Source organism: Kryptolebias marmoratus, linkage group LG14, assembly GCF_001649575.2.
Source record: "Kryptolebias marmoratus isolate JLee-2015 linkage group LG14, ASM164957v2, whole genome shotgun sequence".
Classification (NCBI taxonomy): Eukaryota; Metazoa; Chordata; class Actinopteri; order Cyprinodontiformes; family Rivulidae; genus Kryptolebias; species Kryptolebias marmoratus.
This window is the reverse complement of record NC_051443.1, coordinates 26137612-26160069: the sequence shown is the minus strand read 5'-3', so window position 1 is coordinate 26160069 and position 22458 is coordinate 26137612. Positions and strand designations below refer to the sequence as shown.

Genomic DNA, 22458 nt, shown 5'->3' with positions numbered 1-22458 from the left:
ACGAGGGGGGCCGGGGGGGCCTCCACCCAGGGAAACCTGCCCCCCCTGATTAACCCGCCAGGTCGATCGCTTCTGGAATCACCCGCCAAAACTGAACCGAAAGAAAACGATGATGTCATAGCTCCGCCTGTAATCTGACCTTCGACCCGAGCTTTGGATTGGTCGTTTTCGTTGTTTCCGTGTGGGCGGAGACGATGATAAAGACCTAAAGATCTAATAAATCAGTTGATGTTTATGGTTCGTGTTTCCTGTTTTACTTTATTTCTGAAGCTTCAAATGAATAAATCCTGAAATCAAACCGAAGCTTCAGACTCGTTTAAACTTCTTTAGCAGATCTGTGTCCACCTGCCGGCCGTTAGTAATCAGCACACCTGCAGATTCTTCTCTTTTTGAAGTGATGATGGTGATGATGATGATGATGGTGATGAAGATGATGATGATGATGGTAATGATGATGAAGATGATAATGATGATGGTGATAAAGATGATGATGATAATGGTGATGATGATGAAGATAGTGTTGATGATGATGATGATGATGATGGTGATGAAGATGATGATGATGATAATGGTGATGATGATGAAGATGGTGTTGATGATGATGATGATGGTGATGATGATGATGAAGATAATAATGGTGATGATGATGATGATGGTAATAGTGATGATGATGATGAAGATGATAATGATGAAGATGATGCTTCAGAGCCGTGTTTGGGAGGAAAACTCCACGGAGCAGATTTCTGCTGCTGCCTGTTTGTTTCACGCTGTGGGAGAGGAAGCTGAGCGGAAACTGATCACATCTGATCGGGATGAGGCCAGCAGTGTGTGTGAGAGGGTGTGTGTGTGTGTGTGTGTAGCGGTGAGATGCACATTCATGGAGCCATAAACTAATCCCATCCAGTCGCGGTCGCAGCTCGTCTAAAAATACTCCGAGCGTCTCAGATGTTTTTGTCCTCAGCTGGACGACGGGAAGAAACCAGAAAACTTTATTTAAAACGAATAAAACCGACAAAATTAGCATTGAAGCCTAAAGGTCAGAGGTCACCAGCAGCTCAGAGGTTTTTTAAAAAAATAATCCTTTCACCAGAATCCAAAACCAACAAAGAAGTTTTGTCTCTGCACATCTGATTTCAAAGTAAAAGCTTTGTCCTGATTTTAAAAACAAAACCTCTGGATGTGGGTTAGATTTCAAAATAAAAGCGGTCAAACTGCAAATTAAAAGCTCTGAGTTGGTCTGTAGAAACCAAAGGTTGTTTTTCTCTTCCTGGTTTAAATTCCTCAGATCAGCAGAAACTCCAGATTTATTCATTAGTTTGTTTCTAAAAAGCTTTTAGCGTCTTTCTGTTTAAATTCTGCTTCTGTCGTCATGGTAACGCAGGACGGAGACACAACAAACAAACAAACAACAACAACAAAGACTCTGTCTCTGTCCCTCTGAGTGTCTCTCTGCCTGTCTTTCTCTCTCTGTCAGTTAAAAACTGATGAAATGTTGGATCAAGTTCTGGTTCTGATCCAGATTCTGATCCGGAGGTTTGTCTCTGAGGGTTCGAGTTACTAAGAACTAAAATAAAGAGGTTCTGGTTCTCCTCCCAGAGTCCAGGAGGTTCCTCTGAGCTCCTGTCCAAAACCAGAGACAGGACCAGAGACGGGTCCAGAGACGGGACCAGAGATGGGGGACAGTCTCAAAGGGACCCGGGTCCAGGACTACCTCAGGGAACCTTTAGATGAGACAGTTAGACCAACACCAACATCCTCTGTCCAACATGTCCACTGTCCCTCCTTATGTCTCTGTCTTGCTGTCCCTCAGGACGTGAGCTGGTCCTCAGCGTTTGTCCCAGTCGTTTGTGGTCCTGGTCCAGGTTCTGGTTCTGGTTTCCTGTGAACATCAGGCAGACGTGACTCAGACCGGAGCCCAGAGAAGCCACGCCCTCTGACCGCGCCGGAGTGATGTCAGAGCGGCTCCGCCCGGCCGTGCGTCAGCATGACACCAACCGCCACAACAACAGGTTTCTGTCCACAGAGCGGGACGCCTGGGGGACGCCCGGGGACACCAGGGGAACACCGTGGTCCAGAAGGAGGACTCTGGGTAAAATCCCTACAAGTTCCTGTTTTCAGAAAATCTCTGAAGACATGAAATTTATTCTCATTTATTCTTAAACTAAAATTAAAATTCGTTCAGGAGTTAAATAAAATATTTTAAGTTTTCTTTTATAGTTTTAGAACCAAATAATTTACTCCAAAGTGACCTCATCAGGTCTGATTTTCAAAGTAAAAGCCCCTGCAGCAGGTCTGATTGGTGATCTCTCTGTGGAACGATGACCTTTGACCTTTCACAGAGCGATGGGCTGATGTCATTGCTGATGTCTTTCCGCCCCGGCGTTGTGTGAACATACCTGGCTGTGGGTCTTTAAACCGTTTCTTTTTGTTTTAATGTTAAAAATTAAATAAAAATAATTAAATCCTCGTCGTACCTCAGCAGCAGTGCATGCTGGGAGCGGCCTCTGACCTTCTGTGACCCCTGAGGGGCGGAGCTTTCTGACTCAGGTGTTCAGGGTTCACCTGTTCAGACCCAATTCACTGATCTCATTTATTTAGAATCAACTTTAAAATAATAAAATAAGAAAGAGAAATAAATTAAACAGAAGAAGAAAAAGTTCAACATCTGAGGATCAAAAAGTTTTAACAGATTTTATTTAAATGACGTTTTTATTAAAGTTTAATTTGTTTTTCAGGTCATTAAAAAGGTAAAGTTAGGTCTGTGCTGCCCCCTGCTGGACACAAACTATAACTGCCTCCAAATTAAACTAAAATTAAATTAAAACATCTTTTTTTCTTTTTAAATAAAACTGAAGAAAACATCAAACTGAGTTAAGTAAATAAAATAAAATAAATAAATTTATCTTTTTTTAGTTTTTTAAAAATAAATTTATGAGACAAAAAAATCAAATCCAGAAAAATAAAAACTTAGAAGTTTAAAAAGTTTATTTATTAACAAACAGAAACATGAAGACTCAAAACATTGTGACCCCTGACCCTGGCTGGTTACCACGGTTACCTGTCAGTGGGCGGGGCCTGACCCGGCTCTTCAGGACCAGGTTCTGACGGGCCAGCCCCTCCACAGGTGGGTCCAGTTAGCCGTTGGTGCCTCAGGTGTTTCAGCCGACATCGACTCATCGACTTGTTCAGGTTTTTATTAAATTAATTTAATGTTTCTGTTTGTTTGAAGTGAAGAAAACATTTAACTTTCATTTATTTAAACGGTTTTAATCAAAGTTCTGGATCACGTCATCGACCCGAAACCAGAACACTGAAACTAAACGCCCCGGAGTTCTGAGGAACGGATCATCAGAACCGACAGGATCAGGATTTAGGTTCTGATGGTTCGACCCGAAAGGATCGGCTCTTCTGATTGGCTGATGACACCAGAACCCTTCAACAAGAAGTTCTGCTCAGAAGAAGTCCAAACAAAAGTCCAGGTTTGGGTCAGAACCACTCAGGTTTGGGTCAGAACCCTTCAGGTTTGGGTCAGAACCTCTCAGGTCTGGGTCATGACCTGCAGATTAGCCCCGCCCCTCTCTCCTCGTCGTCACTCGATGCCTTTCAGCGTGTTGTACATGTGTTTGGGTAAAATCACGTATTCCTCAGTGAAGGTTGGCGCCAGCTCGCGGCCGGTTCTGGACCCCTGGCCGGTTCTGGGCGCCTGGCCCGTGGTTCTGGACGCCTGGCTGGTTCTGGACCCCTGGCCCGCGGTTTTGGATGCCTGGCCAGTTCTGGACGCCTGGCCGGTTCTGGACCCCTGGCCCGCGGCCTTCAGCCGGGTCAGCTGGCGCTCCTGGCGCCGACACTTCTGCTGCGAGCTCTTCAGCTTCTTCCTCAGGAGCTCCAGCTGCTCCTCCAGCTGCTCGATACGCTTCTTCTGCTGTGCTGAGTCCTCCGCCGTGTAGTTGTGATCGCAGGAGACCACCGCCGTGTCACTGCGGCCGTCAGCGGCGCCCCCGTCGGGCTCCTCCACCTCCGCCGCCGCAGGGTCAGAGGTCAGAGAGAGGGGGAAGTGGATCTCCGGGGACGAGAACGGATCCTCCAAAGATTCTGACTGAAAGACAGAAAACAATCAGCCGTTTCAGATCCGAACACGTTTTAACGGGAGCAGCGTGTGACCTCTGACCTCTGACCTTCATGCTGAGGTTAAAGGTGAAGAGCGAGGGCACGGCGCTCTCCTTCAGCACGCGGTTGTTGCACTCCCGCTTGAAGCAGTCGGCGGTGAAGTGCTGCGAGCAGATGTTGCTGTACTTGGTGGGCCTGAAGTTGTTCCTCCTCATGGCGGCGACCCATTTCCCACAAACGTCCGGTCGGGCCAGAGGGAACCTGAGACGGACCGGGTCCAACATCCAGAACACAGAAACTCTTCAGTCTGATTAATGCTGAGTCATCGTTAACACCAGCTTGAGCTGCTTCTGCTTGTTTTTATGATCGATCTGAGACAAACTTCCTCATATTTTAGCTGTTTTTTAAAATCAAAACCTTCGGCTCATTCAGCTGAAGGCTGCTGGGACTTCTGGTTTCTGTAACTTTTATACTTTTTAAAATATTTAACTTTATTCACAAATATTTACGCCACAGAAACAGATCCTTCAGAGACGTCGATCTCTGCGATCTGCTGAATGTTTGTGTTCTTAGGATACTTTTAGCTACTGTTTTGCTACTTTTAGCTTTAGCTACTGCTCTGCTAGTTCTGTTTTAGCTGCTGTCAGCTCAGTTTCAGCTTCTTCAGCAGATTATTTGATCTCAAACAGCCGAAGGAAGAATCAGGGACGACTCTTCGTTCTGCTGCTGTTGTCAAAGATAAAAAATAATAATTTAATTGCATTTAGTTATTTTTACTCTTTGTCCTTTTAAATGTAAATATAAACACTGCTGCTGTTTTATAACTGATCAGATTTATTAACTTCTGTCTTCTTTTATAAAACATGATTTAAACTTCACCTGGAAATCTTTACTAAAGTATCATAACGGACCGAACTCCAGTCAAAGAAGGACAAATATAATACATTTATAAACAAAACAAACATGTCGAATAAAGTAATTATTCTGTAATGAAACCTTATAGTGTCTCGTTAAATTCGGCATTAAGTTTAATAAATATAATTTTAATTAAGTCTAAATTTGAGTGTTTTTGTACCCCAGCCTCAGGTGCTTCTCACGTTTCTCTTCAGCTAAAACCGGCTAATGCTAACTGGCCTCCGGTTCGGTTCGGTTCGACTCACTTGTGGAATGAGATGTTCCGGTCCTTGTGGTACCGGTTCTTACAGCCGTACGCTGAGCACGTCTGGACCATGTTTCCAGCCCGCAAATCAACAGCTTCACCCCGAAACTCCGCTGCCGTTCCTCTTCCCGGGCTTCACTGCCACCAACAAAGATGGCGGCGGAGCTCGGGTCACCTGACCTCCGTTCTTATACCTGATTGGCTGCTGTCACACCGGGGGCTCCAGTTTATTCTTCAGAAGGAGCTGAGAAACAAATTAGGAGTTTTTTTCTGTTTTTAACAAGACACTTCGACGAATTTGATAAAATAATGTTTAAAGAATTATTAACATTTATAAATATGTTATAAAATGAGCTTCATATTGTTGTACACCTAAAAAAATTGGAAAAATATGTTTGAAACTTGTTTAAACATAAAGAAAAATTCAGAATATCCAATAAAAACAAAGATCAAATGACTTAAAAGGGTTTTTTTTTAGGGAAAAGCTCCTGGGTGTAATTTATCAGAAGATAATAAAAATTTAAAAATGAATCAAATCGAACCTCGAGTGAACGAAACAAACAACAGATTCCATCACGTCTTTATTTACTGAACAGAAATCGAAGCCAAAAAGGAAAAGCTGTGAGAAAAACCCGATCTGTGCGCGTCCCGTGTGCAAACAGTTCATTCATCGCACAAGAAAAAGCAGAAAAAGGCCACAAAACTGTTAGAGTCTCAGCAGGGTGAGAAGTGGAGCCAACGTTTCTTCATTAAAGCTAAAAAAACAAACGTCTGAGTTTTATTTATTTCATACGGAGCAGAGAAACATTACAGACAGGAAGAGCAGCTGGAGTTTAAAAACAAAAAAAAAGCAGATTTGTTCCATTTCTACATCAGCAGGAACATGATTAAATAAAAACAGCTGCAAACGAACCAAAGAGTCGGATTTATTTACAGAAGAAACGAGACGTTTTCAGCAAAAAGTGCAAAAAGTCCCGAAGGAACGGGCGGTTCTGTTCGACCCGGTTCCAGGTGTTCCTAGTTCTGGATCAGAGGTTCTCCAGACGTTCTGTAGGTCTTCGGCTGCTCGCAGGTCTTTACAGCTTCCAGCAGAAAACCACAGATTTTAGCTGATTTTTAGGAAGAATTTTTTAATAAATTAATGTTTTTTAACGGAAATGTCTTCAGTGATCTGTCTCTTTTTAATATTTAAACACTTTTTATCTGAGTTCATGGCTTCAAAAAGGACAGAATTAACTTTTTTCGGTCCTCATTTCATCACCTGAGCAGCAGAATCTAGAGTCTGGTTCCTAAAAACAAGATTTATTGATTTTGTCCCAAAGTTTGGTTTGAGGCCGAGCTTTAAAAGCAGCCGAAGCCCAACAGCTAAAGTCTGGAGAACAGCTGAAACAGAAGGATGAAAGGAAGGAAAATACTGCATCTGTTCTCGGCTTCGTTTAAAGAACCGACCCGTCTCCGCGGCTCCAGAACTCCTCGGACCTTTGAGTTCCAGGAACCAGTCTGGGTCTGAGGACTTCAGGGAAAATCCACCAGGAATCCAAACTTCTTTTTAAAAACCAGAGAAGTTTTATGGTGTAAAATCCAACGGCTCCAACGTTCTGTTCTGACCCGAGCTGAATCTTCTGGATCAGTTAGAACCTTCATGTTCCAGAAACTGAACAGAACTAAGAACCGGGTCACAGAGTTTATTTAAGCTTTTAAATTCCAAGGAAAACTCAAAACAAACTAAAACTTCAAATTCTAAAGACCAAAGTGCCTCAAACACAATCGCTGTCAGCTGGTTCTCTGTAAATACTGCAGAACCCAGAAGGTTCTGGTGGGTCACGGTTCTGTTCGGACCTCAGGAGGACCCAACGAGACCGCCTCACCTTCGACCTGAACCCAACGAGACCGCCTCACCATGGATCTGAACCCAACGAGACCGCCTCACCTTGGATCTGAACCCAACGAGACCGCCTCACCTTGGATCTGAACCCAACGAGACCGCCTCACCATGGATCTGAACCCAACGAGACCGCCTCACCATAGATCTGAACCCAACGAGACCGCCTCACCTTGGACCTGAACCCAACGAGACCGCCTCACCTCCAACACAAACCCTCAGAGACCAGCCGAGTCTGGGCACCATCACTGAAAAGTTCACTCTGAATTCTGGTAAAAGTTTCAAAATAAAAGCATCAACCCAGCCGTCTTAGCTGGAGCTGCAACAAATAAAACAACTGCTGATTATTTAACAAATATTTTGTTCTTGGTGATTTTTTCGTCGGACAGACGTACTGCAGACTCGTCTCACTGATGCGCGGAACCCAGAACCATCTCATGGACCGGGCTCCCGGAACGTCGGGCTCAGAACCCCGTCAGAACACGTTCGGTTCTCCATCGTCACGTTGCATCGCAGCGTTTCTATAGCAACCGTTAAAAAAAGGAAACTGTACAGAGCATCAGTTTTGGGTCGGACAGTTTCGGGCTTTAGTTGCTTTCAGGCTTATGATCAGAACCATCTTCATCATCATCGCCGTCATCATCGTCACCCTCCTCTTCCTCCTTCTCTCCTTCTGCTGCTGCCTCGGCCTTCTTGTTTCCTCCGTCCTTCTCCTCAGATTCTTTAGACTCCTCCTCGTCTTCAGGGCCCTGAGGACACAGTTTAATTACTGTTAGAGGTCAAAGGTCAAATCAGTGAGGTGGTGTGTGTGTATGTATGTATGTATGTATGTGTGTGTGTGTGTGTGGGGGGGGGGGGGGGGGGGTTCAGAACCAGGACCAGACGGACCCTCCAGCTCGGCCGTCGCGATAAACAATAAATCAATTAATGGCACGATAGAAAAAAAGACCCGGATGTCAAAAGGCTCCGGTGCTCTTCACTGGCCCCTCCCTTCCTGTTAGCGTCATGGGGGCGTGGCCTATTGCGTCAGCCAGCCGAGGCGCCCGGGCTTGTGCCTCGTTAGCATTAGCCCATTAGCTCCCGCTAAGCTAGCAAGCTACAGAAACGCTGTTTGATATTTTGGGAAAATTAATGTTGGTCTGAAGCTGGAAGTAACAGCAGCGGCGTGGGAGAACTTCGGATTAAACCAGATGATCCGAACCGAACCTCTGAGAGCCGGTATGTCGCATTTCTGCTTCTGTTAGTTTGACTTTTTGTTCATAAAACTGTCAGTTCTGTCCGTCTACTCTTTATAAAACTAATAATTATTACCTTTTGAAGGGCAGATTAGTTTACAGACTTAATAAGCCATACTGTTTTGGTTAAATGTAGGTTTTATTTTCGTTTTTTTAAAGTTTTTATTGAAGTGCATTCATTGTTAACTGAGGCTGAGAGTCCATTTTATTTTTGTTTTCTGTTGTTTTGTTTATTTTGTGTTCCAGTTCCAGTGTTAAGTGTTCCTTTGAAAGTAAAAAATATTAATATTTGAGAGGATGTACTTTTGTTATTATCATTACATTAGATTAAAATGGCCTCCAAACGATATTATCGTTTATCGCAATAATTTCGTGAGAGGCCTTCCTTCAGCTCATCACCGGCTGAGGTTGTGATCAGAACCACTTTAACAGCTCACAGGAAGGTCTGGGTCAGAACCACAGAGGTCCTGGCCCGGTTTTGTACCTCCTTACAGGAAGGTCCTGATCAGAACCTCAGAGACCCCGGGTCAGAACCACAGAGACCCCGGGTCCGGCCCGGTTCCGTACCTTCTTGAAGCGGCTCCTCCTCCGGTTCGGGACCCGGGCCTTCATCCTCCGGGACAGGGCCAGCAGCTTGTTGTGTCTCTGCCTCCTCTTCTCCTTCTCCGCCTCCTCCTTCCGTTTCTCCTCCGTTTGCTCCGAGTCCGACTCGTCCTGCCGCTGCAGCCGGCTCCTCTTCCTGGGCTGGACCAGCCTCTTCGGCTGGCTCCTTCCGTCCTCCTCCTCCCCTCCGCAGCTGGAGGACGAGGAGCTATCGTCTCCTCCGCCCAGGAAGGAGCGCTTCCTGCGGGTGACGGAGCGGCTGTCGTCGCTGGACGAGGCTCCGGACTCGCTCCAGTCCCGGTCCTCCTCCGGGGAGCTCTGGAAGTCGGACTGGGAGCCGGAGGTGGAGGAGGAGAAGGAGCCCTCGTCGCTGTCGTCCAGGATGGAGGCGGGAAGGCCGATCTGGCGCTTCTTGTTCACGGCCACTTTGGTTTTCCGCATCGAGGCGAACATCTTCCTTTTGTACAAGCTCTCCATGTCTGCGCGAGGAGCCGAACACACAAAACCGAAAAATAAAAACAAGAAAATAAACAAATAAGAAAATAAAAAACGGGCTACCGTCTGCGCATCACAGCAGCAGCAGCTTTCTGTGGCGAAACACCCAACATGGCGCCGAGTTAGCCTCCAGGAACACGAATATACAGTTTTATTCTTCTTTATTCTTCTAATCCGCCCGTTTTGACTCCGATCCGGCAGAAATGTATCCTTTATTTCGAGCCGTTTAGCAAATTCAAGCTAACGAAGCTACGGTTGATGTTATTGTTGTGGCCCGTCGCTTCTTCTTCTTCTACGCTCCTAAAACCTGTAGCTCAACAGCGCCCCTCAGGCCAGCGGCGGTAACTGCACCCTCCGGCGAAAACAACATGTAGTCCGGAAGAATTTAAACAAAATAAACAATAAAAAATATTAATTTAACAGCTTTGCATTTTTGTAAAATATTTTAAAAGCCTGAACAAACTAGAAAAATAGCATTTCCTGTAGCTAAAAGGAGTAAAACACGAGCTAACAGCTAAAAGTAGCACAAAGTATGAAGAAGTTAGGATACAAAAAGCGAACAGAAAAATAAAAATCAGGAAAATCTCACATGAAAAAAGATCACACTTGGGTAAATGAGGGTCTGAGGGCCAAGAGTGGTCCCTGAGCCACCTGAATCCGACCGATTTCATAATCGAAATAAATCGATAAAAAACAACTCCTGAGGAAAGTTAAAACCAGTTCTGTGCTGCCATATTGACCAGATTAAGTTTAACGTTTAATTTGCTAAATTTCTCATCAAAAAAGAAAATTTTAATGCCATAAAAGGGACTTTGGATACATCTGAGAAATGTATAGCTCGCTGCCAGGATAGATGGGTGATCATGTACTGTAAATGCCTGTCTGTTAGCAAAATATCTCATTTACTGATTGCAAACACGAGGATGGCTGTAATCCAGTCAGTCTCACAGACACTGAGCTGCGGTCTGGTAGTAGCTGAGGGTGATCAGTCTCTGTCAGAAATAAACAAACCTCAGACGCAGCTTTTAGTCCGATTTTATTGTGGGTTTGATAATAACAGATTAGAGGTCGTATCGCCTGAAACCTTTGACCTTTGACCCTAAAGTCACCGGTCAGGACTTCTGTGCCAGCAGCGTGCTCAGTTTGATCTTCCCGTCCATGGAGGCCGTCAGGCAGGTGCCGCAGTCCACAGCCGAGCACCAATCGACCGTCACCACCGGCGCCTTGTGGCCGCCCAGCGACAGCACGCGCTCCAGAGCCGGCTCGCCATTGGTCAGCTGGAGGGGAGGCAGCCAGAGACAAAACATAAACGAGTTAAACGCAAAAAAATAGCATTTTCTGCCAAAACTACAGTAAAAACGGCGAGGGCTGAATGAAACCTGAAGTGTCAACAAGAAGCAGGTCGGAAAAAGAATAAAAACTATGAGACTGAAAGGATGAATAAACAGAAGAAAATGGAGGCAGATTTTAATAAACACTAAATTTTTGAAGGATCTGAAAAGATCTGAGTGCATGTTGATGGAAAAACTGTAGAAAGGTGTAAATAATTCAAACAGCTGAACGTCGGCTGCAGGAACCGTAAAGATGAAAACAGCGTGAACGCTGACTCAGCAGGACGGAGGATGATGACGAGGGTGAGGATGAAGGTGGGCGTACTCTGTATATGAGTCCTCCGGAGCTGGAGCAGGTCAGGACGTGCTGTCCTTCCGAGTCGAAGGCAAACAGCCGACCGCGGGGGACCTGGACCTGTGAAGACATTTATATTCAGGATGAAGAGGACGAGGCAGACGGCTGCAGCAGCTCTGGGAACAGAACCGGACCTGCTTGTAGCCGCTGTAACCCGACAGGACGAAGGGCCCGGTGGCGTCCTGAGGTAGATCCTGCTCCGACTGCTTCACCCCACAGCGATGGATGTTCCACTGGATGAACTGCAAACAAAGCCACGGTTATTTCCCCCCACGCTGTGAGCTGTAAGCTGAAATGAAAAGGGGCGGGGCACCTTCCCGTCCTCGCCGACGCTGAACACGGTGTTCTCATCATAGCTGAACTCCACGCTGTAGACCTCGCCGTCGTGAGCCCTCCAGCTCATGGCGCTCTCGTATCGCTGCATGTCTGCAGAGGAGCACATCCAGATGGTTTATTGAGCCGTTTGTCTCATTTATGGAGATCCAACATGGCTGCCACAGCCAACTAAACTTAGAAAACACAAAAGATGATTGAACTCTACAAAAACTATCAATCTGAGTCATCTCCAACACGTACGCCGACATAATGCATAAATAAAAACACTATAAATATTATTTTAAAGCAAATTTATCTCTGTTCATAATGATCCTAAAACCTCAGGCGTGGACGACGGCGGGCGACAAGCATTCATCCCTTTTCTGTCCGTCAAACGGAAACTCAGAGGAGATTAATTTAGTCTGAAAAAATTCAGGATTTTACTGAAATTAGAAAATAATCCTCGAAATAAAAACCAAAATCTGCGTTTTCTGTGAAAATTCTGCTTAAAGGCTAAAGAAGCTCAACGTAGCAAACCACGAGCTAAAAGCAGCAGCAAGCTAGCTAAGCAGCTAAAAGGCTAGCTGAAAGCCAACAGTAGCAAAAATGCTAGCCAAATCCTAAAAAGCAGCTAAAAGGAGCAAAAAGGTTTAGGTAAAAATAAAAAAGGCGCCTAAAAGACAAAATCGGGGCCAGATTAAATCGATCTGAGAGTTTTTCTGAGGGGAAACGTTTGGAAATAAAGTGAAATATTTTGTGAAGAATAAAAGCTGCTGAACGAGCCGAAGGTTTGGATTCACGAGCAGCTGAAACCAGCGAAGAAGAAACGAGCGAGGACGCACCGAACAGCCGGATGACGCCGTCGGCGGCGCCCGTCACCAGCAGGTTCCCGTTGTGGTTGAAGGCGGTGCAGTTCACGGCGACCGGTTCTGGTTCCAGAGAGAACTGCAGCTGAGAGGCAGACGGGCCGAGCCCGGGTCAGACAGGAAACACAAACGCTGGAATGTGAACCCGGGACCGACCCAGACCTGCTGCTTGACCGTCTTCGTGTCCCACAGCAGCAGCTGACCCGACACCGGGATGGGCAGGCGAGGCCCGGATTCTGAACCCCCGGACCGGCTGAGAGCTGCAGCCGAACAGACGAAGGACGAGCCGCTCGGGCTGCAGGCTAAAGACAGGATGCTGGCGGACAGAGAGACATGAAGAGAAACATCTGGACCTGTGGTACCAGCTTCTTAAACACTATAAAAATCTACAAGAATTACTGACAAAAACAACCATCTCCACTTAAAGATGCAACATCTGACGACTAATGTGAGAAATAAGGAGAAGAGATGATAGAAATGAGTTTATTGGAGCAAAAACTTTAACCTTTATTTAATTTATGATGTTTTTATCTAAACTTTTATTTCTTTATTTAATGTTTGTAAAACTTCACTTTCTGCTTTTCTTCTGTTTTTTTTGTTTAATGAAGGTTTAAGAAGAAGCTAACGGGCTAACGAGCTCCTAGCATTAGCTTGACTCTGGACAGGAAAACAGCTAAAATTAGCCCATTCTGTTGTGGTTTAGGTTTCATGTTAGTTTTGGTCGAAGCTACAAGGAGCCGGATTTGGCCCTCGAGCCACAGGTTGCAGACCTCTGGTCCTGGATCAAAGGCGATCGGCGCCATCTTTAAATCCCTCTTACCATCCTGTCTGAACGCATCGGCAGCTAAACCTGCGGCGCAGGCGTGAGCGTTTACCGTGGGTGCGTGTCGTCGATGTTCATCTCGTAGAGATTCTTCTTCGCCTCCGTGTCGTAGAGTCTGACGGTTCCGACGCCGCTGCCTAGCAACAGCTGGAAACAGGAAACAGGAAACGGGTTTTCCCACCGAGCCAAAGGCGCCACAGCTCAGAGCGAGGTTCGGAAGCGTTTCCCTACCAGTCGGTCCGGCTTGGCGGCCCACTCCAGGGACAGCAGGGGGGACTTGGACATGATGGTGGCTTTGGTCTGCATGATGGGGTTAAAGGACCAAACCTGAGGAGGAACCAGAACCAGAACGTGAAGCTTCCATGACGCCGGCAAACGGCCACGGCGCGGGGATCAAAACCAACCTTTATGACGCCGTCGACGTCCAAACTGGCAACCCGGCGGCCGGAACAGTCGACCCTGAAGACCAGAACCGACAAACAGAACCTCAGGTTCCAGCTTTTTGTTCTGGAGCAACTTTAGCTGTTTTAGCTCGTTCAGGACCTTCGGCTGGGACTTCTGGTTTTATCCAGTTTGAATTAATTAACTTTATTTAAATTGCTTTATTCACAGAAAAACACAGAGAGCTCTTTGACATCATTTTACCTTTCAGCTACTGTTTGCTAGTTTCAGCTTTCAGCTACTGTTTGCTAGTTTCAGCTTTTAGCTACTGTTTGCTAGTTTCAGCTTTCAGCTACTGTTTGCTAGTTTCAGCTTTCAGCTACTGTTTGCTAGTTTCAGCTTTTAGCTACTGTTTGCTAGTTTCAGCTTTCAGCTACTGTTTGCTAGTTTCAGCTTTCAGCTACTGTTTGCTAGTTTTAGCTTTTAGGTTTTCATGTTTAGCGACTGTTTTGTTAATGTTATCTTTTAGCTCATTCATCTTGCTAGTTTTGGCAATTCTTCTGGTTTTAGCTTTTAGCGACTGTTTTGCTAATTTTAGCTAATGTATTGTTAATTTAAGCTTTTGTTCTGCCCGTGTTAACGCTGACAACTTCAGCTTCTTTAGTAAATTTAGCTCATGTAGCTTCCAGTGTAGCTGAAAATGCTAATATTTCTAGTTCTTGTTGAGAGCAGCCGAAGTGTGTTAGCAGCCGAAGTGTGTTAGCAGCCAAAGTGTGTTAGCAGCCGAAGTGTGTTAGCAGCCGAAGCGCGTTAGCAGCCGAAGCGCGTTAGCAGCCGAAGTGCGTTAGCAGCCGAAGTGTGTTAGCAGCCGAAGTGTGTTAGCAACCGAAGTGTGTTAGCAGCCGAAGCGTGTTAGCAGCCGAAGCGTGTTAGCAGCCGAAGTGTGTTAGCAGCCGAAGTGTGTTAGCAGCCGAAGCGCGTTAGCAGCCGAAGCGTGTTAGCAGCTGAAGTGCGTTAGCAGCCGAAGTGCGGGCAGCGGGTCCCACCTGCAGTGCATGATGGAGGAGTGATGTTCTCCGTACTCCTCCTGACTGAGTTTGATGAACGGCTGTTCCGCTGACAGACCTCCTCCCCCTGCTCCCGCCCCACCGCCGCAGGAGGCGGAGTCAGGAGGATCAGCAGAGGTCTCCGGAGGCGTCGGCTCCACCTCCTCCACCTCCACTTTTCTCTCTGGCGTCTGAAGAGAAAATTACAAACATTCAGTCTTCGTTTAAAACGTTTGGAACTTCAGTGATTCTGTCTCCGTCCACCCAAAGTGTCTCTGCTGGAGGACTGAAGGTGTCCTCAGAGGTCAGAGGTCACACAGCCAGACTGACTTCCATGGATCTGAGCTTTCTAACAGGAAGTGAAGGCTCCTCCATAAACCCCCCGCAGACCCATCACAGGTCTCCTGCAGCAGCAGATCTCCAGACCTCCTGAAGGTCTTTGGCTGATTTGTCTCAGGAAGTTAAATCTTTAGCTGTTGTTTTTCGCAGCCTGTCACAACGACACGGTTAGCTCATCAGGTGAGCCGTACCTGCGGGGGAGGCTTGAAGAAAAGCTCCTTCCTCTCCTTCTCGTGGTCCTGGACCCTCTTGGACCTGGAGTTCTGGTTCCCGGTCTGGTTCCCAGTCTGACTGGCAGGCTGGGAGCTCACAGGGTCGCAGGTCGATGATGGGATGGAGGCCGGCTTCGCCTCCTTGGTTTGAGGCGTCTCTTTGGTCTTTGGAGGCTAAAGAAGGACGACAGGTTTAGGATCTTTGTCGGTTTGAAGTGAGCGACTTCCTGGTCTCACCTGATTGGCTGACGTGTCCTTCCTGCCCACCGCCGCCTGGCTCGGCGATGACCCCGCCGTGACCTGCTGCTGTTTCACCGGCGTGCGTCTCCCCTGCGGCAGGAAGGTGGAGAAGAAGTTTCTGGTGGGGGTCGTGGCGGCGCTGACGGCCCGCTGACTCGATACCAAGTCACTGAGGCGGAGAGAAAACAAAACCCGAGTCAGCGATCAGCCGAAGGTTCGGCTCGTTCGACTCGAGCTTCAGTTTGAGTAACTTTATTTAAAATAAAACTCAGATCTGCTTCAGCTGCTGTTTGCCTTATGATGCTTTTAGCTGCTGGTTTTAGCTTTAGGACCTCAGATTCGGCTCCTTCAGCATCTTTCTCTGTGTTCGATGAGAATCTGTCAGAAATCTGCTCCACAAAGAAGAAAAATCTCAGATTCTTCAGGCAAACCGATGTCCTCAGGTCTGGACTCTGAGGACACTGAAACGATGCTGCGTTGACCCGGACCTCCTCCTGCCCAGAACCGGTCCTTCTCCAGGCCCGACAGGACCCGGTGGGAGGAGCTACAGCCCAGGAACTAATTTAAACTCATTTCTATAAACAGGGAGAAAAGGAAAAAAGAACCGAACCAGAATCTGGTCCCTACAGAGGGTCCGAGAGGCGGGGACACCTGGACATGTCTCCAGTCCATCACAGGGACACCTGGACACGTCTCCAGTCCATCACAGGGACACCTGGACGTGTCTCCAGTCCATCACAGGGACACCTGGACGCGTCTCCAGTCCATCACAGGGACACCTGGACACGTCTCCAGTCCATCACAGAGACACAGAGGGACAAACGGGACTGATCCAGACTCTCCTGATCTCAACTGCCCACAGAATCAGTTTCGTCCTCTCATCATGCTCAGAACGCTGTCCCGACAGCGAAGCACGGCGGCGGCAGCATCATGCTGCGGGGAGGCGGGTCAGACCTGAAGCTGGAAACCTGCTGGAGTCTCCCAGAGACCCGAGGCCGGTCCAGCAGGACCGTGAGCCTGAAGGAGCGGTCCGGGTCCAGGAGTCCCAGCAGGAAGTAAAAGTGTCAGTACTTGTACTCCGGTTGGTTAGTACTTTACTCAGATTCTGAGCACTCCTATTAGAACCGGGTCGGTCCGAAGAAGGAACAACAATTCATCAGGTGAATTGTTTATTTCAAACAACAAATCCTCTCTGAGAAGAAACTAGTTTGACTTTAAAACGTTTCTCAGCAGATCTGATCTCAGTTAATGGTAATTATTCTGATTCTATTTCTTATTTTAGGTGCAGCAGCCATTTTGATTCTGGTAGTCGTGTTTGCGAGCGTCAGATGTTGTCTCACAGCTCAGTGTCCCCCAGACGGTCCATGTTCTGGACGTAGAGCGGCAGCTTGTGGAGGACCATCTCGTCCCCGTCCTTCTGGTCCCGGCTGTCCGTCTGCAGCGCGAACAGCTGCAAACAGAAACAGAAACCTCAGTTCACCCGGCAACCAAAAGGTCAAAGGTCATCAAACAGGACAATGATCCCAAACACAGCAGAACGGTCCAGAACCAGAACCTGAACCTGACTGAAGCAACGCTGGAAAGAAGAGTGGGCCACAACCAGGAACCACTGAGAGTTCTGCTGCTGGAGGAGGTTCTGTTGGGTCAGGACCTGGATCCAGGTTCTGTTGGGTCAGGTTCTGGACCAGGTTCTGTTGGGTTCTGCTGGGTTCTGTTGGGTCAGGGAAAAGAACGGGTTCCTCACCATCTGGCGGAACTGCTCGTTCTCTTCGGTCAGACTCGTCATCTTCTGGACCTCGGCGTCGAAGCTCAGCAGAACCGGCTGAGGTGGACCCGTTAAGGACCGGGAACCAGGAGGTTCAGAACAAAAATCACAGAAAGGCAGAGAAATGGAACCGGCTGCTGTTCTGGTTCTGTTCGGTTCTGCAGCAGAACCCAGCGGACTCTGTGGTTCTGAGAACCTGAAGGATATGCACGCACTGGAAGAGGACGGACAGGAAGTTGTGCAGCGACACCAGGAAGGTGTCGGCCCACTGGCGGGAGAAGTACGGCGCGAAGGTGGGGTTCTGCTCGGGGGCGGGGACAAACGGCAGGATGAACCAATCACGCCACTCGGCCTGAGTCTGCAGCTCCGACGCCTGCTTCTGGAAAAACTCCTGAGTCTTCTCCGGGTTTCCTTTCTGCAGCGAGAGCGGAGCAGAACTCGGTCTGTCAGGTAGGTCGGAGGGGACGGCGGGACCTCACCTGGCCGGGGGGCGGGGCCTCACCTGGACGGTGTTGATGACGTAGTAGCGGAACAGGCTGGTTCTCAGCTTGTTGACGGTGGACCTGTAGACGTCCTCCAGGCGGCAGAAGAGCCGCCGGTCCAGGTAGAGCCAGTACTCCTTCAGCCCGAACAGGTCGAAGCTCTGGACGAACTGCTGCAGCTGATCGATGATCTTGTCCACCTGTGGACGCAGGAGACAAGCTTCGTTAAACCCGTCTCCGCCAGGAGGACATCCGTCCACCGTCCTGTCCAACTCACCCGGAAGCCCTTCTCCTTGTCGGCCTTGATCTCGTTGTCCAGATGTTTCAGGGTGCTGGTGAAGCCGCGGTAGATCAGATACTCCCTCACGTGTTCATCCGTCCTTTCCACCGCCGACCCCATGTTGACCTTTGACCCCTGCGAGCTGCGGGACAGTTTACTCACACGAGGTTCTGCAGGGTTTTGTTTGGAACTCCAGGCGTCTCCAGACTCAAAACAGGAAACATTTGAGATCGCCTTGTTTTCTCAGACATAAATAAACTTTTTCTGCAGTAAATAGTTTTATTTATTTATTTGTTAGACGGACATTTAAGAAAAATTTCTGATCAAACTGAAGAAACAAATAAGACTAATTAGAACATTTTATAATATTTAAAATCAGCTGAAAAACCTGAAACCAAACGATTCAGTTGCATAAAATCATAAAAACTAACAACTGACAACATTTAGGAACTCAAAATTTTAACAAGAATCCAAGTTTGTTCAGGATTCAGACACATTATGATGCTTCTGCCGCCGTGCTTCACAAACAGAATCTAGTTCTTCTCAAACATGTTGTAATTTTTAAAATTTCTACCAACAAACATTTAAACGTAAATGTATTTTTGCTTCACAAGTTTAAATGTCTTTATTTCTTAAAAATCCAGATAAATCAAAGGGAACTAAATGTTTTATTTGCCGTTTTGACTAAAACTCAAACTTTTATTTAATCCCGCAGACACTAACTCAGCTACAATAAATAAATAAATTTAACATAATTTCTTACCTCCGTTAGAGCCGAAAACTGGCAGCTAATTTCTGTTTCTAAGAGTCAAAAACACAAAAATATAAAATTTAATTTAAATTATGTTTTAAATTCAAACAAACCGAAGAGAAGAAAAATCTTATTTCATATTTCAGGAGCGTTAAAATAAAAATATTTACAGCCGAAAAGAAGAAACTCTTCCTGTTGGAGCTTCTTCCGCCTGACGGTCATGTGACGAAACCACGTGACGCAAACAGCGGCAGCAGGAGCGCCCCCTGCTGGACAGAGCCCGGAGCTGCGTCAGAAATTATTGTTTTTATATTGGATTTTTAAAAATCTTTTAATTGAATTATTTGAATCTGGATCAATTATGTTCAAGTTTATTTTAATTTATTGTTTAATTTAAGAATAAACAAATAAAAGAAAAGTGTTAAGAACCTAAAAAGCCAATTATAAGAATATTAAAATACCTTAATTCTAACACACTGAAGGAGCGGAACATTAAACAATGAAACCGGGTAAAACAAAAAGAAACAAAAACGTTTTATTTTAATAGTACATTTGAAAAGGAAATCTAAGCAAACATTTTTTAAACAAATTAAAATAAAACCTCATTTTTTTGTTCTGCTTAAAATGGAGAAAATTAAAATATGAAGATTTAATTCGATAAATAAATAACATTAATATATAACAATAAAAGGCATTTCAGGCGGTCTCTGTGTTGCCATGGCGACGGAATAGCGCGGCGGGGGCGGGGCTGTTTCTATGGCAACGGAGTGAACAGGGGGAGACGGGGCAGAGCTGTTTCCACGGCGACGTGTAAACAAACAGCTCAGAGACAAAATGTCAACAGAGGAGAAGACAGATTTCTCTGAGGGACAGGAGCAGGAGGAGGAGGTGAGGAAGGCCGCCTCATCAGAACATCAGGCGGTCCAGAACCTCCCAGAACCGGTGGAGGACTTCCTGAGGAACTTCCTGCACAGGTGGGGTCTGAGCCGGACTCTCAGCAGCTTCGAGGTGGAGTGGTACGGCTCGGCCCGGAGGCTCCGGTCGGACGCCTCCTTCGTCCCGGACGCACTGACCCACAGGGACCTCCTCCTCCGGGAGCTGGACTCGGTCCGCAGGGACACCCGGCTGCTCCGGGAGGACGGGCTGAGGACGGCCGAGAGCCTGCTGAGGCTCCAGAGGGAGAGGGACTTCCACCGGCTGCAGCACCGCCGGGTCAGCCAGCAGAAAAGCAGCCTGATGGGGGACCGCAGACATCTGGAGGAACATCTGGAGTCCTGCAGGTCGGCGCTGAGGCAGCTGGAGGAGAAACACCAGGCGGCGCTGAGGGACAAAACGCTGCTCGACCTCCAGGGACAAAGGTCCAAACGGCACCGAGCTGAGGGACAAAACGGTCCTCAGCCTCCAGGGACAAAGGTCCAAACATTATAAATAACTGCATTCACGCTCTGGGCTTTAATCTGTAATATTTACACATTAAATTGTTAAATTTCAGTGATTTGTGCAACAAAATGATTTAATTTTGGTTGCATCAGCAGAGAGGACAGTCAGCTGTTCGGTTCCCTTCATGGAAATGTTCAACAAACAAACAGGAAGCAAATCTGTGGGAATTACTTTTATTTGCACTTTTTAAAAATTCAGATCAAACCCACATTAACCTTTTCTAAGTTAAATATGAACATATTTATGTTTCACTTAGTTTATAATAAAAATAATATTAATATTGTTGTTATTGATGAAAGAAACTAAGACATAAAGATTTTAAAGCGAAATATAAAAATAGATTTATTTACAGGTAGATATAAGAGCAGTAAAACTCTGTGTTAACACTGAGTGTTGATGCTGGGTTTGGCCTTCAGAGGGATCAGTCTCAGTCAGAACCGGACCCAGAGAAGTCCCGGGCTCATCAGAACCTCAGGACGGTTCCTGCTCAGAGCTGAGGAGGCCGTCAGCTGACAGGGAGGAGTAACGCCCTTCATCTTCTTCCTTCTCCTCCTCCTCCTCCTCCCTGCCTGTCGGCCGTGGTTCCTCCACCAGCAGCTTCAGACGGTTCAGGTGATGCAGAGCTCTGAGGACAGAAAGGATCAGATCATTTCTGGTTTTAGCTGCTGCTGCGCTGCAGTTTGTCCCTGCAGGGTTACAGTAGCTTCCTGCAGCAGAAACATTCGTTGTTTTCATGTTTTTCATCTTTTCTCGTCTGAACCTTGAAGAATCTCAGTAACAGCTGAAGTCATCAGAACACGACTTTAAAATGTTTGATTTCTGTGGGAAAAAGATGCTAACTGCGTTAGCTTTTCTATGGAGTTCTCAATGTTAAGTTAGCATCTCTGCTAACTGTTGCCTGTAATTAATAAAGTTTTTGTGCACTCTTTATCAGGCATGAACTTGTATAAATCAGTGTTTATTTAAGTAAAATAATCATCTGTTATTTAGGAATTCTCTATCTGCTGTAAAAGAATTTCTCCAGGACAGTAAATATTTCACGTCTCTGATGACAGGATGTTTTCTCTTGAACTTATTTACAGATTTTCCTCTAAATGGTCAAACTTACTTCAAATGTGGACAAACTGCAGCGCAGTTTGAGGCTCATGTCTCCCTTTGTGAATCAAACTAATCTGCTAAACTCAGATCTGCGCTCAGACAGCGTTCGGTCTGATGAGTCCAGTTTCTGTTCTGAGGCTGTGGTCTGACTGGCTTTTCTAAAAGTCCCGACCCGACCCGGTCTGATGTCTGACAGGTTCTGAGTGAGTTACCGCTGCAGCGACGGCGACGGCGTCCCTCCCTGCGGCTCCGCGTCACAATCAGCCGCCTGCAACACAGAGAGGAGCGGATTTAACCGGAGGAGCGTCGTCACAACGAGCTCGGCTCGCCGCCGCCGTGACTCTACCCTGTTCTCCGGCGGAGCTGCCGGCTCCTTCTGCCGCCTCTGAAGCTCCGCCTCCACCGCCTGAAGCCTGAACAGCATCTGCTTCACTGCCTCCACCGGTCCGGGCTGCGTCCAGATGCTGTTTCCATGGAAACCAGACCCCCGGACCTGCGGGAGGAGACCAAACCTGTTTACTTTAAATAAGTATTTAATCAGGAGCTACGATCGACCCGGAGCAGCAGCAGAAGAAGAAGAAGATCTACCTCCACGAGTCCTCCTGCAGCAGCAGCTTTCACCGAGTCTCTGCAGGAGCAGCACACAAGTCGGTCAGGGAAGAACCAGAACCAGAACCAATGAAACATGAGCAGGAACGATTCTTACGGAGAGAACGGAGGGCGGCGAGGCGGCGGCGAGAGCAGCAGGTCCTCTGTGCTCCCCGGAGCCGCTGCAGACAACAACAACAACAACAACAACAAGGCTGAAACCATGACGATGGAGCTGATCACTGATCAGATTGTTGCTGCTCTGTTTGTGACGCCTCGAGGGTTCAAACTCCAGAACCAGGACTCACCTGGACCTGCAGGACTCTCTGTTCTGTCAGAGGTCTGGGACAGCGAGTCCAGAACCCGATCCGCCTTCTGGATCAGAGACCCGATCCTGTTCTCTGACGGGAGGAAGCAGAACCGTGTTCAGGGTCGACGTTAAAACCACCTGTTTGTTCACCTCCCAACAGAACCCCGACCCGGCGTGTTCACCTCCCAACAGAACCCGACCCGGCGTGTTCACCTCCCAACAGAACCCCGACCCGGCGTGTTCACCTCCCAACAGAACCCCGACCCGGCGTGTTCACCTCCCAACAGAACCCCGACCCGGCGTGTTCACCTCCCAACAGAACCCCGACCCGGCGTGTTCACCTCCCAACAGAACC

At 47.2% G+C, this 22458-nt stretch overlaps 5 protein-coding genes across 7 annotated transcripts in view; 1 reads left to right on the top strand and 4 right to left on the bottom strand.

Moving 5' to 3' along the window:
• Positions 1-2967: 2967 nt before the first annotated feature.
• thap1 (THAP domain containing, apoptosis associated protein 1) lies at positions 2968-5446 on the bottom strand. Its single transcript, XM_017441154.3, has 3 exons — positions 5268-5446; positions 4176-4368; positions 2968-4096 (listed from the first exon to the last, which is right to left on the bottom strand). Exons 1-3 carry the CDS (start codon positions 5336-5338, stop codon positions 3590-3592), a joined length of 771 nt encoding a protein of 256 aa, XP_017296643.1. The 5' UTR covers positions 5339-5446; the 3' UTR covers positions 2968-3589.
• Positions 5447-5834: 388 nt separating this feature from the next.
• ccdc82 (coiled-coil domain containing 82) lies at positions 5835-9796 on the bottom strand. The gene is made up of 2 exons (XM_037979456.1): positions 8951-9796; positions 5835-7897 (listed from the first exon to the last, which is right to left on the bottom strand). Exons 1-2 carry the CDS (start codon positions 9461-9463, stop codon positions 7736-7738), a joined length of 675 nt encoding a protein of 224 aa, XP_037835384.1. The 5' UTR covers positions 9464-9796; the 3' UTR covers positions 5835-7735.
• A 704-nt stretch (positions 9797-10500) lies between these two features.
• wdr91 (WD repeat domain 91) lies at positions 10501-18921 on the bottom strand. The gene is made up of 19 exons (XM_017441161.3): positions 18838-18921; positions 18680-18717; positions 17914-18058; positions 17657-17836; positions 17362-17569; positions 17134-17216; positions 16730-16839; positions 15387-15558; positions 15129-15323; positions 14599-14789; positions 13576-13630; positions 13403-13498; positions 13224-13318; positions 12511-12664; positions 12325-12433; positions 11481-11593; positions 11302-11409; positions 11138-11227; positions 10501-10758 (listed from the first exon to the last, which is right to left on the bottom strand). The coding sequence occupies exons 3-19, from the start codon at positions 18034-18036 to the stop codon at positions 10594-10596; spliced, it is 2247 nt and encodes a 748-aa protein (XP_017296650.1). The 5' UTR covers positions 18037-18058; positions 18680-18717; positions 18838-18921; the 3' UTR covers positions 10501-10593.
• A 577-nt stretch (positions 18922-19498) lies between these two features.
• Positions 19499-21035, top strand: LOC108251013 (sperm-associated antigen 16 protein). The gene has a single exon (XM_017441155.3). It carries the CDS (start codon positions 19502-19504, stop codon positions 20093-20095), a length of 594 nt encoding a protein of 197 aa, XP_017296644.1. The 5' UTR covers positions 19499-19501; the 3' UTR covers positions 20096-21035.
• The window catches only part of lg14h18orf54 (linkage group 14 C18orf54 homolog), an 8163-nt gene continuing 6042 nt past the window's right edge, over positions 20338-22458 (bottom strand). Inside the window, exons 9-14 of one of the 3 annotated variants that reach the window (XM_017441166.3) lie at positions 22102-22194; positions 21912-21975; positions 21794-21833; positions 21552-21698; positions 21418-21473; positions 20338-20732 (exon numbers count right to left, since the gene is read on the bottom strand). In XM_017441166.3, the coding sequence (XP_017296655.1) occupies positions 20579-20732; positions 21418-21473; positions 21552-21698; positions 21794-21833; positions 21912-21975; positions 22102-22194 (554 nt within the window). In that variant the 3' untranslated portion in view covers positions 20338-20578. Of the gene's footprint in view, positions 20733-21417; positions 21474-21551; positions 21718-21793; positions 21834-21911; positions 21976-22101; positions 22195-22458 lie in introns of all 3 variants that reach the window. The other 2 variants (XM_017441165.3, XM_025002831.2) reach the window with 2 other exon arrangements.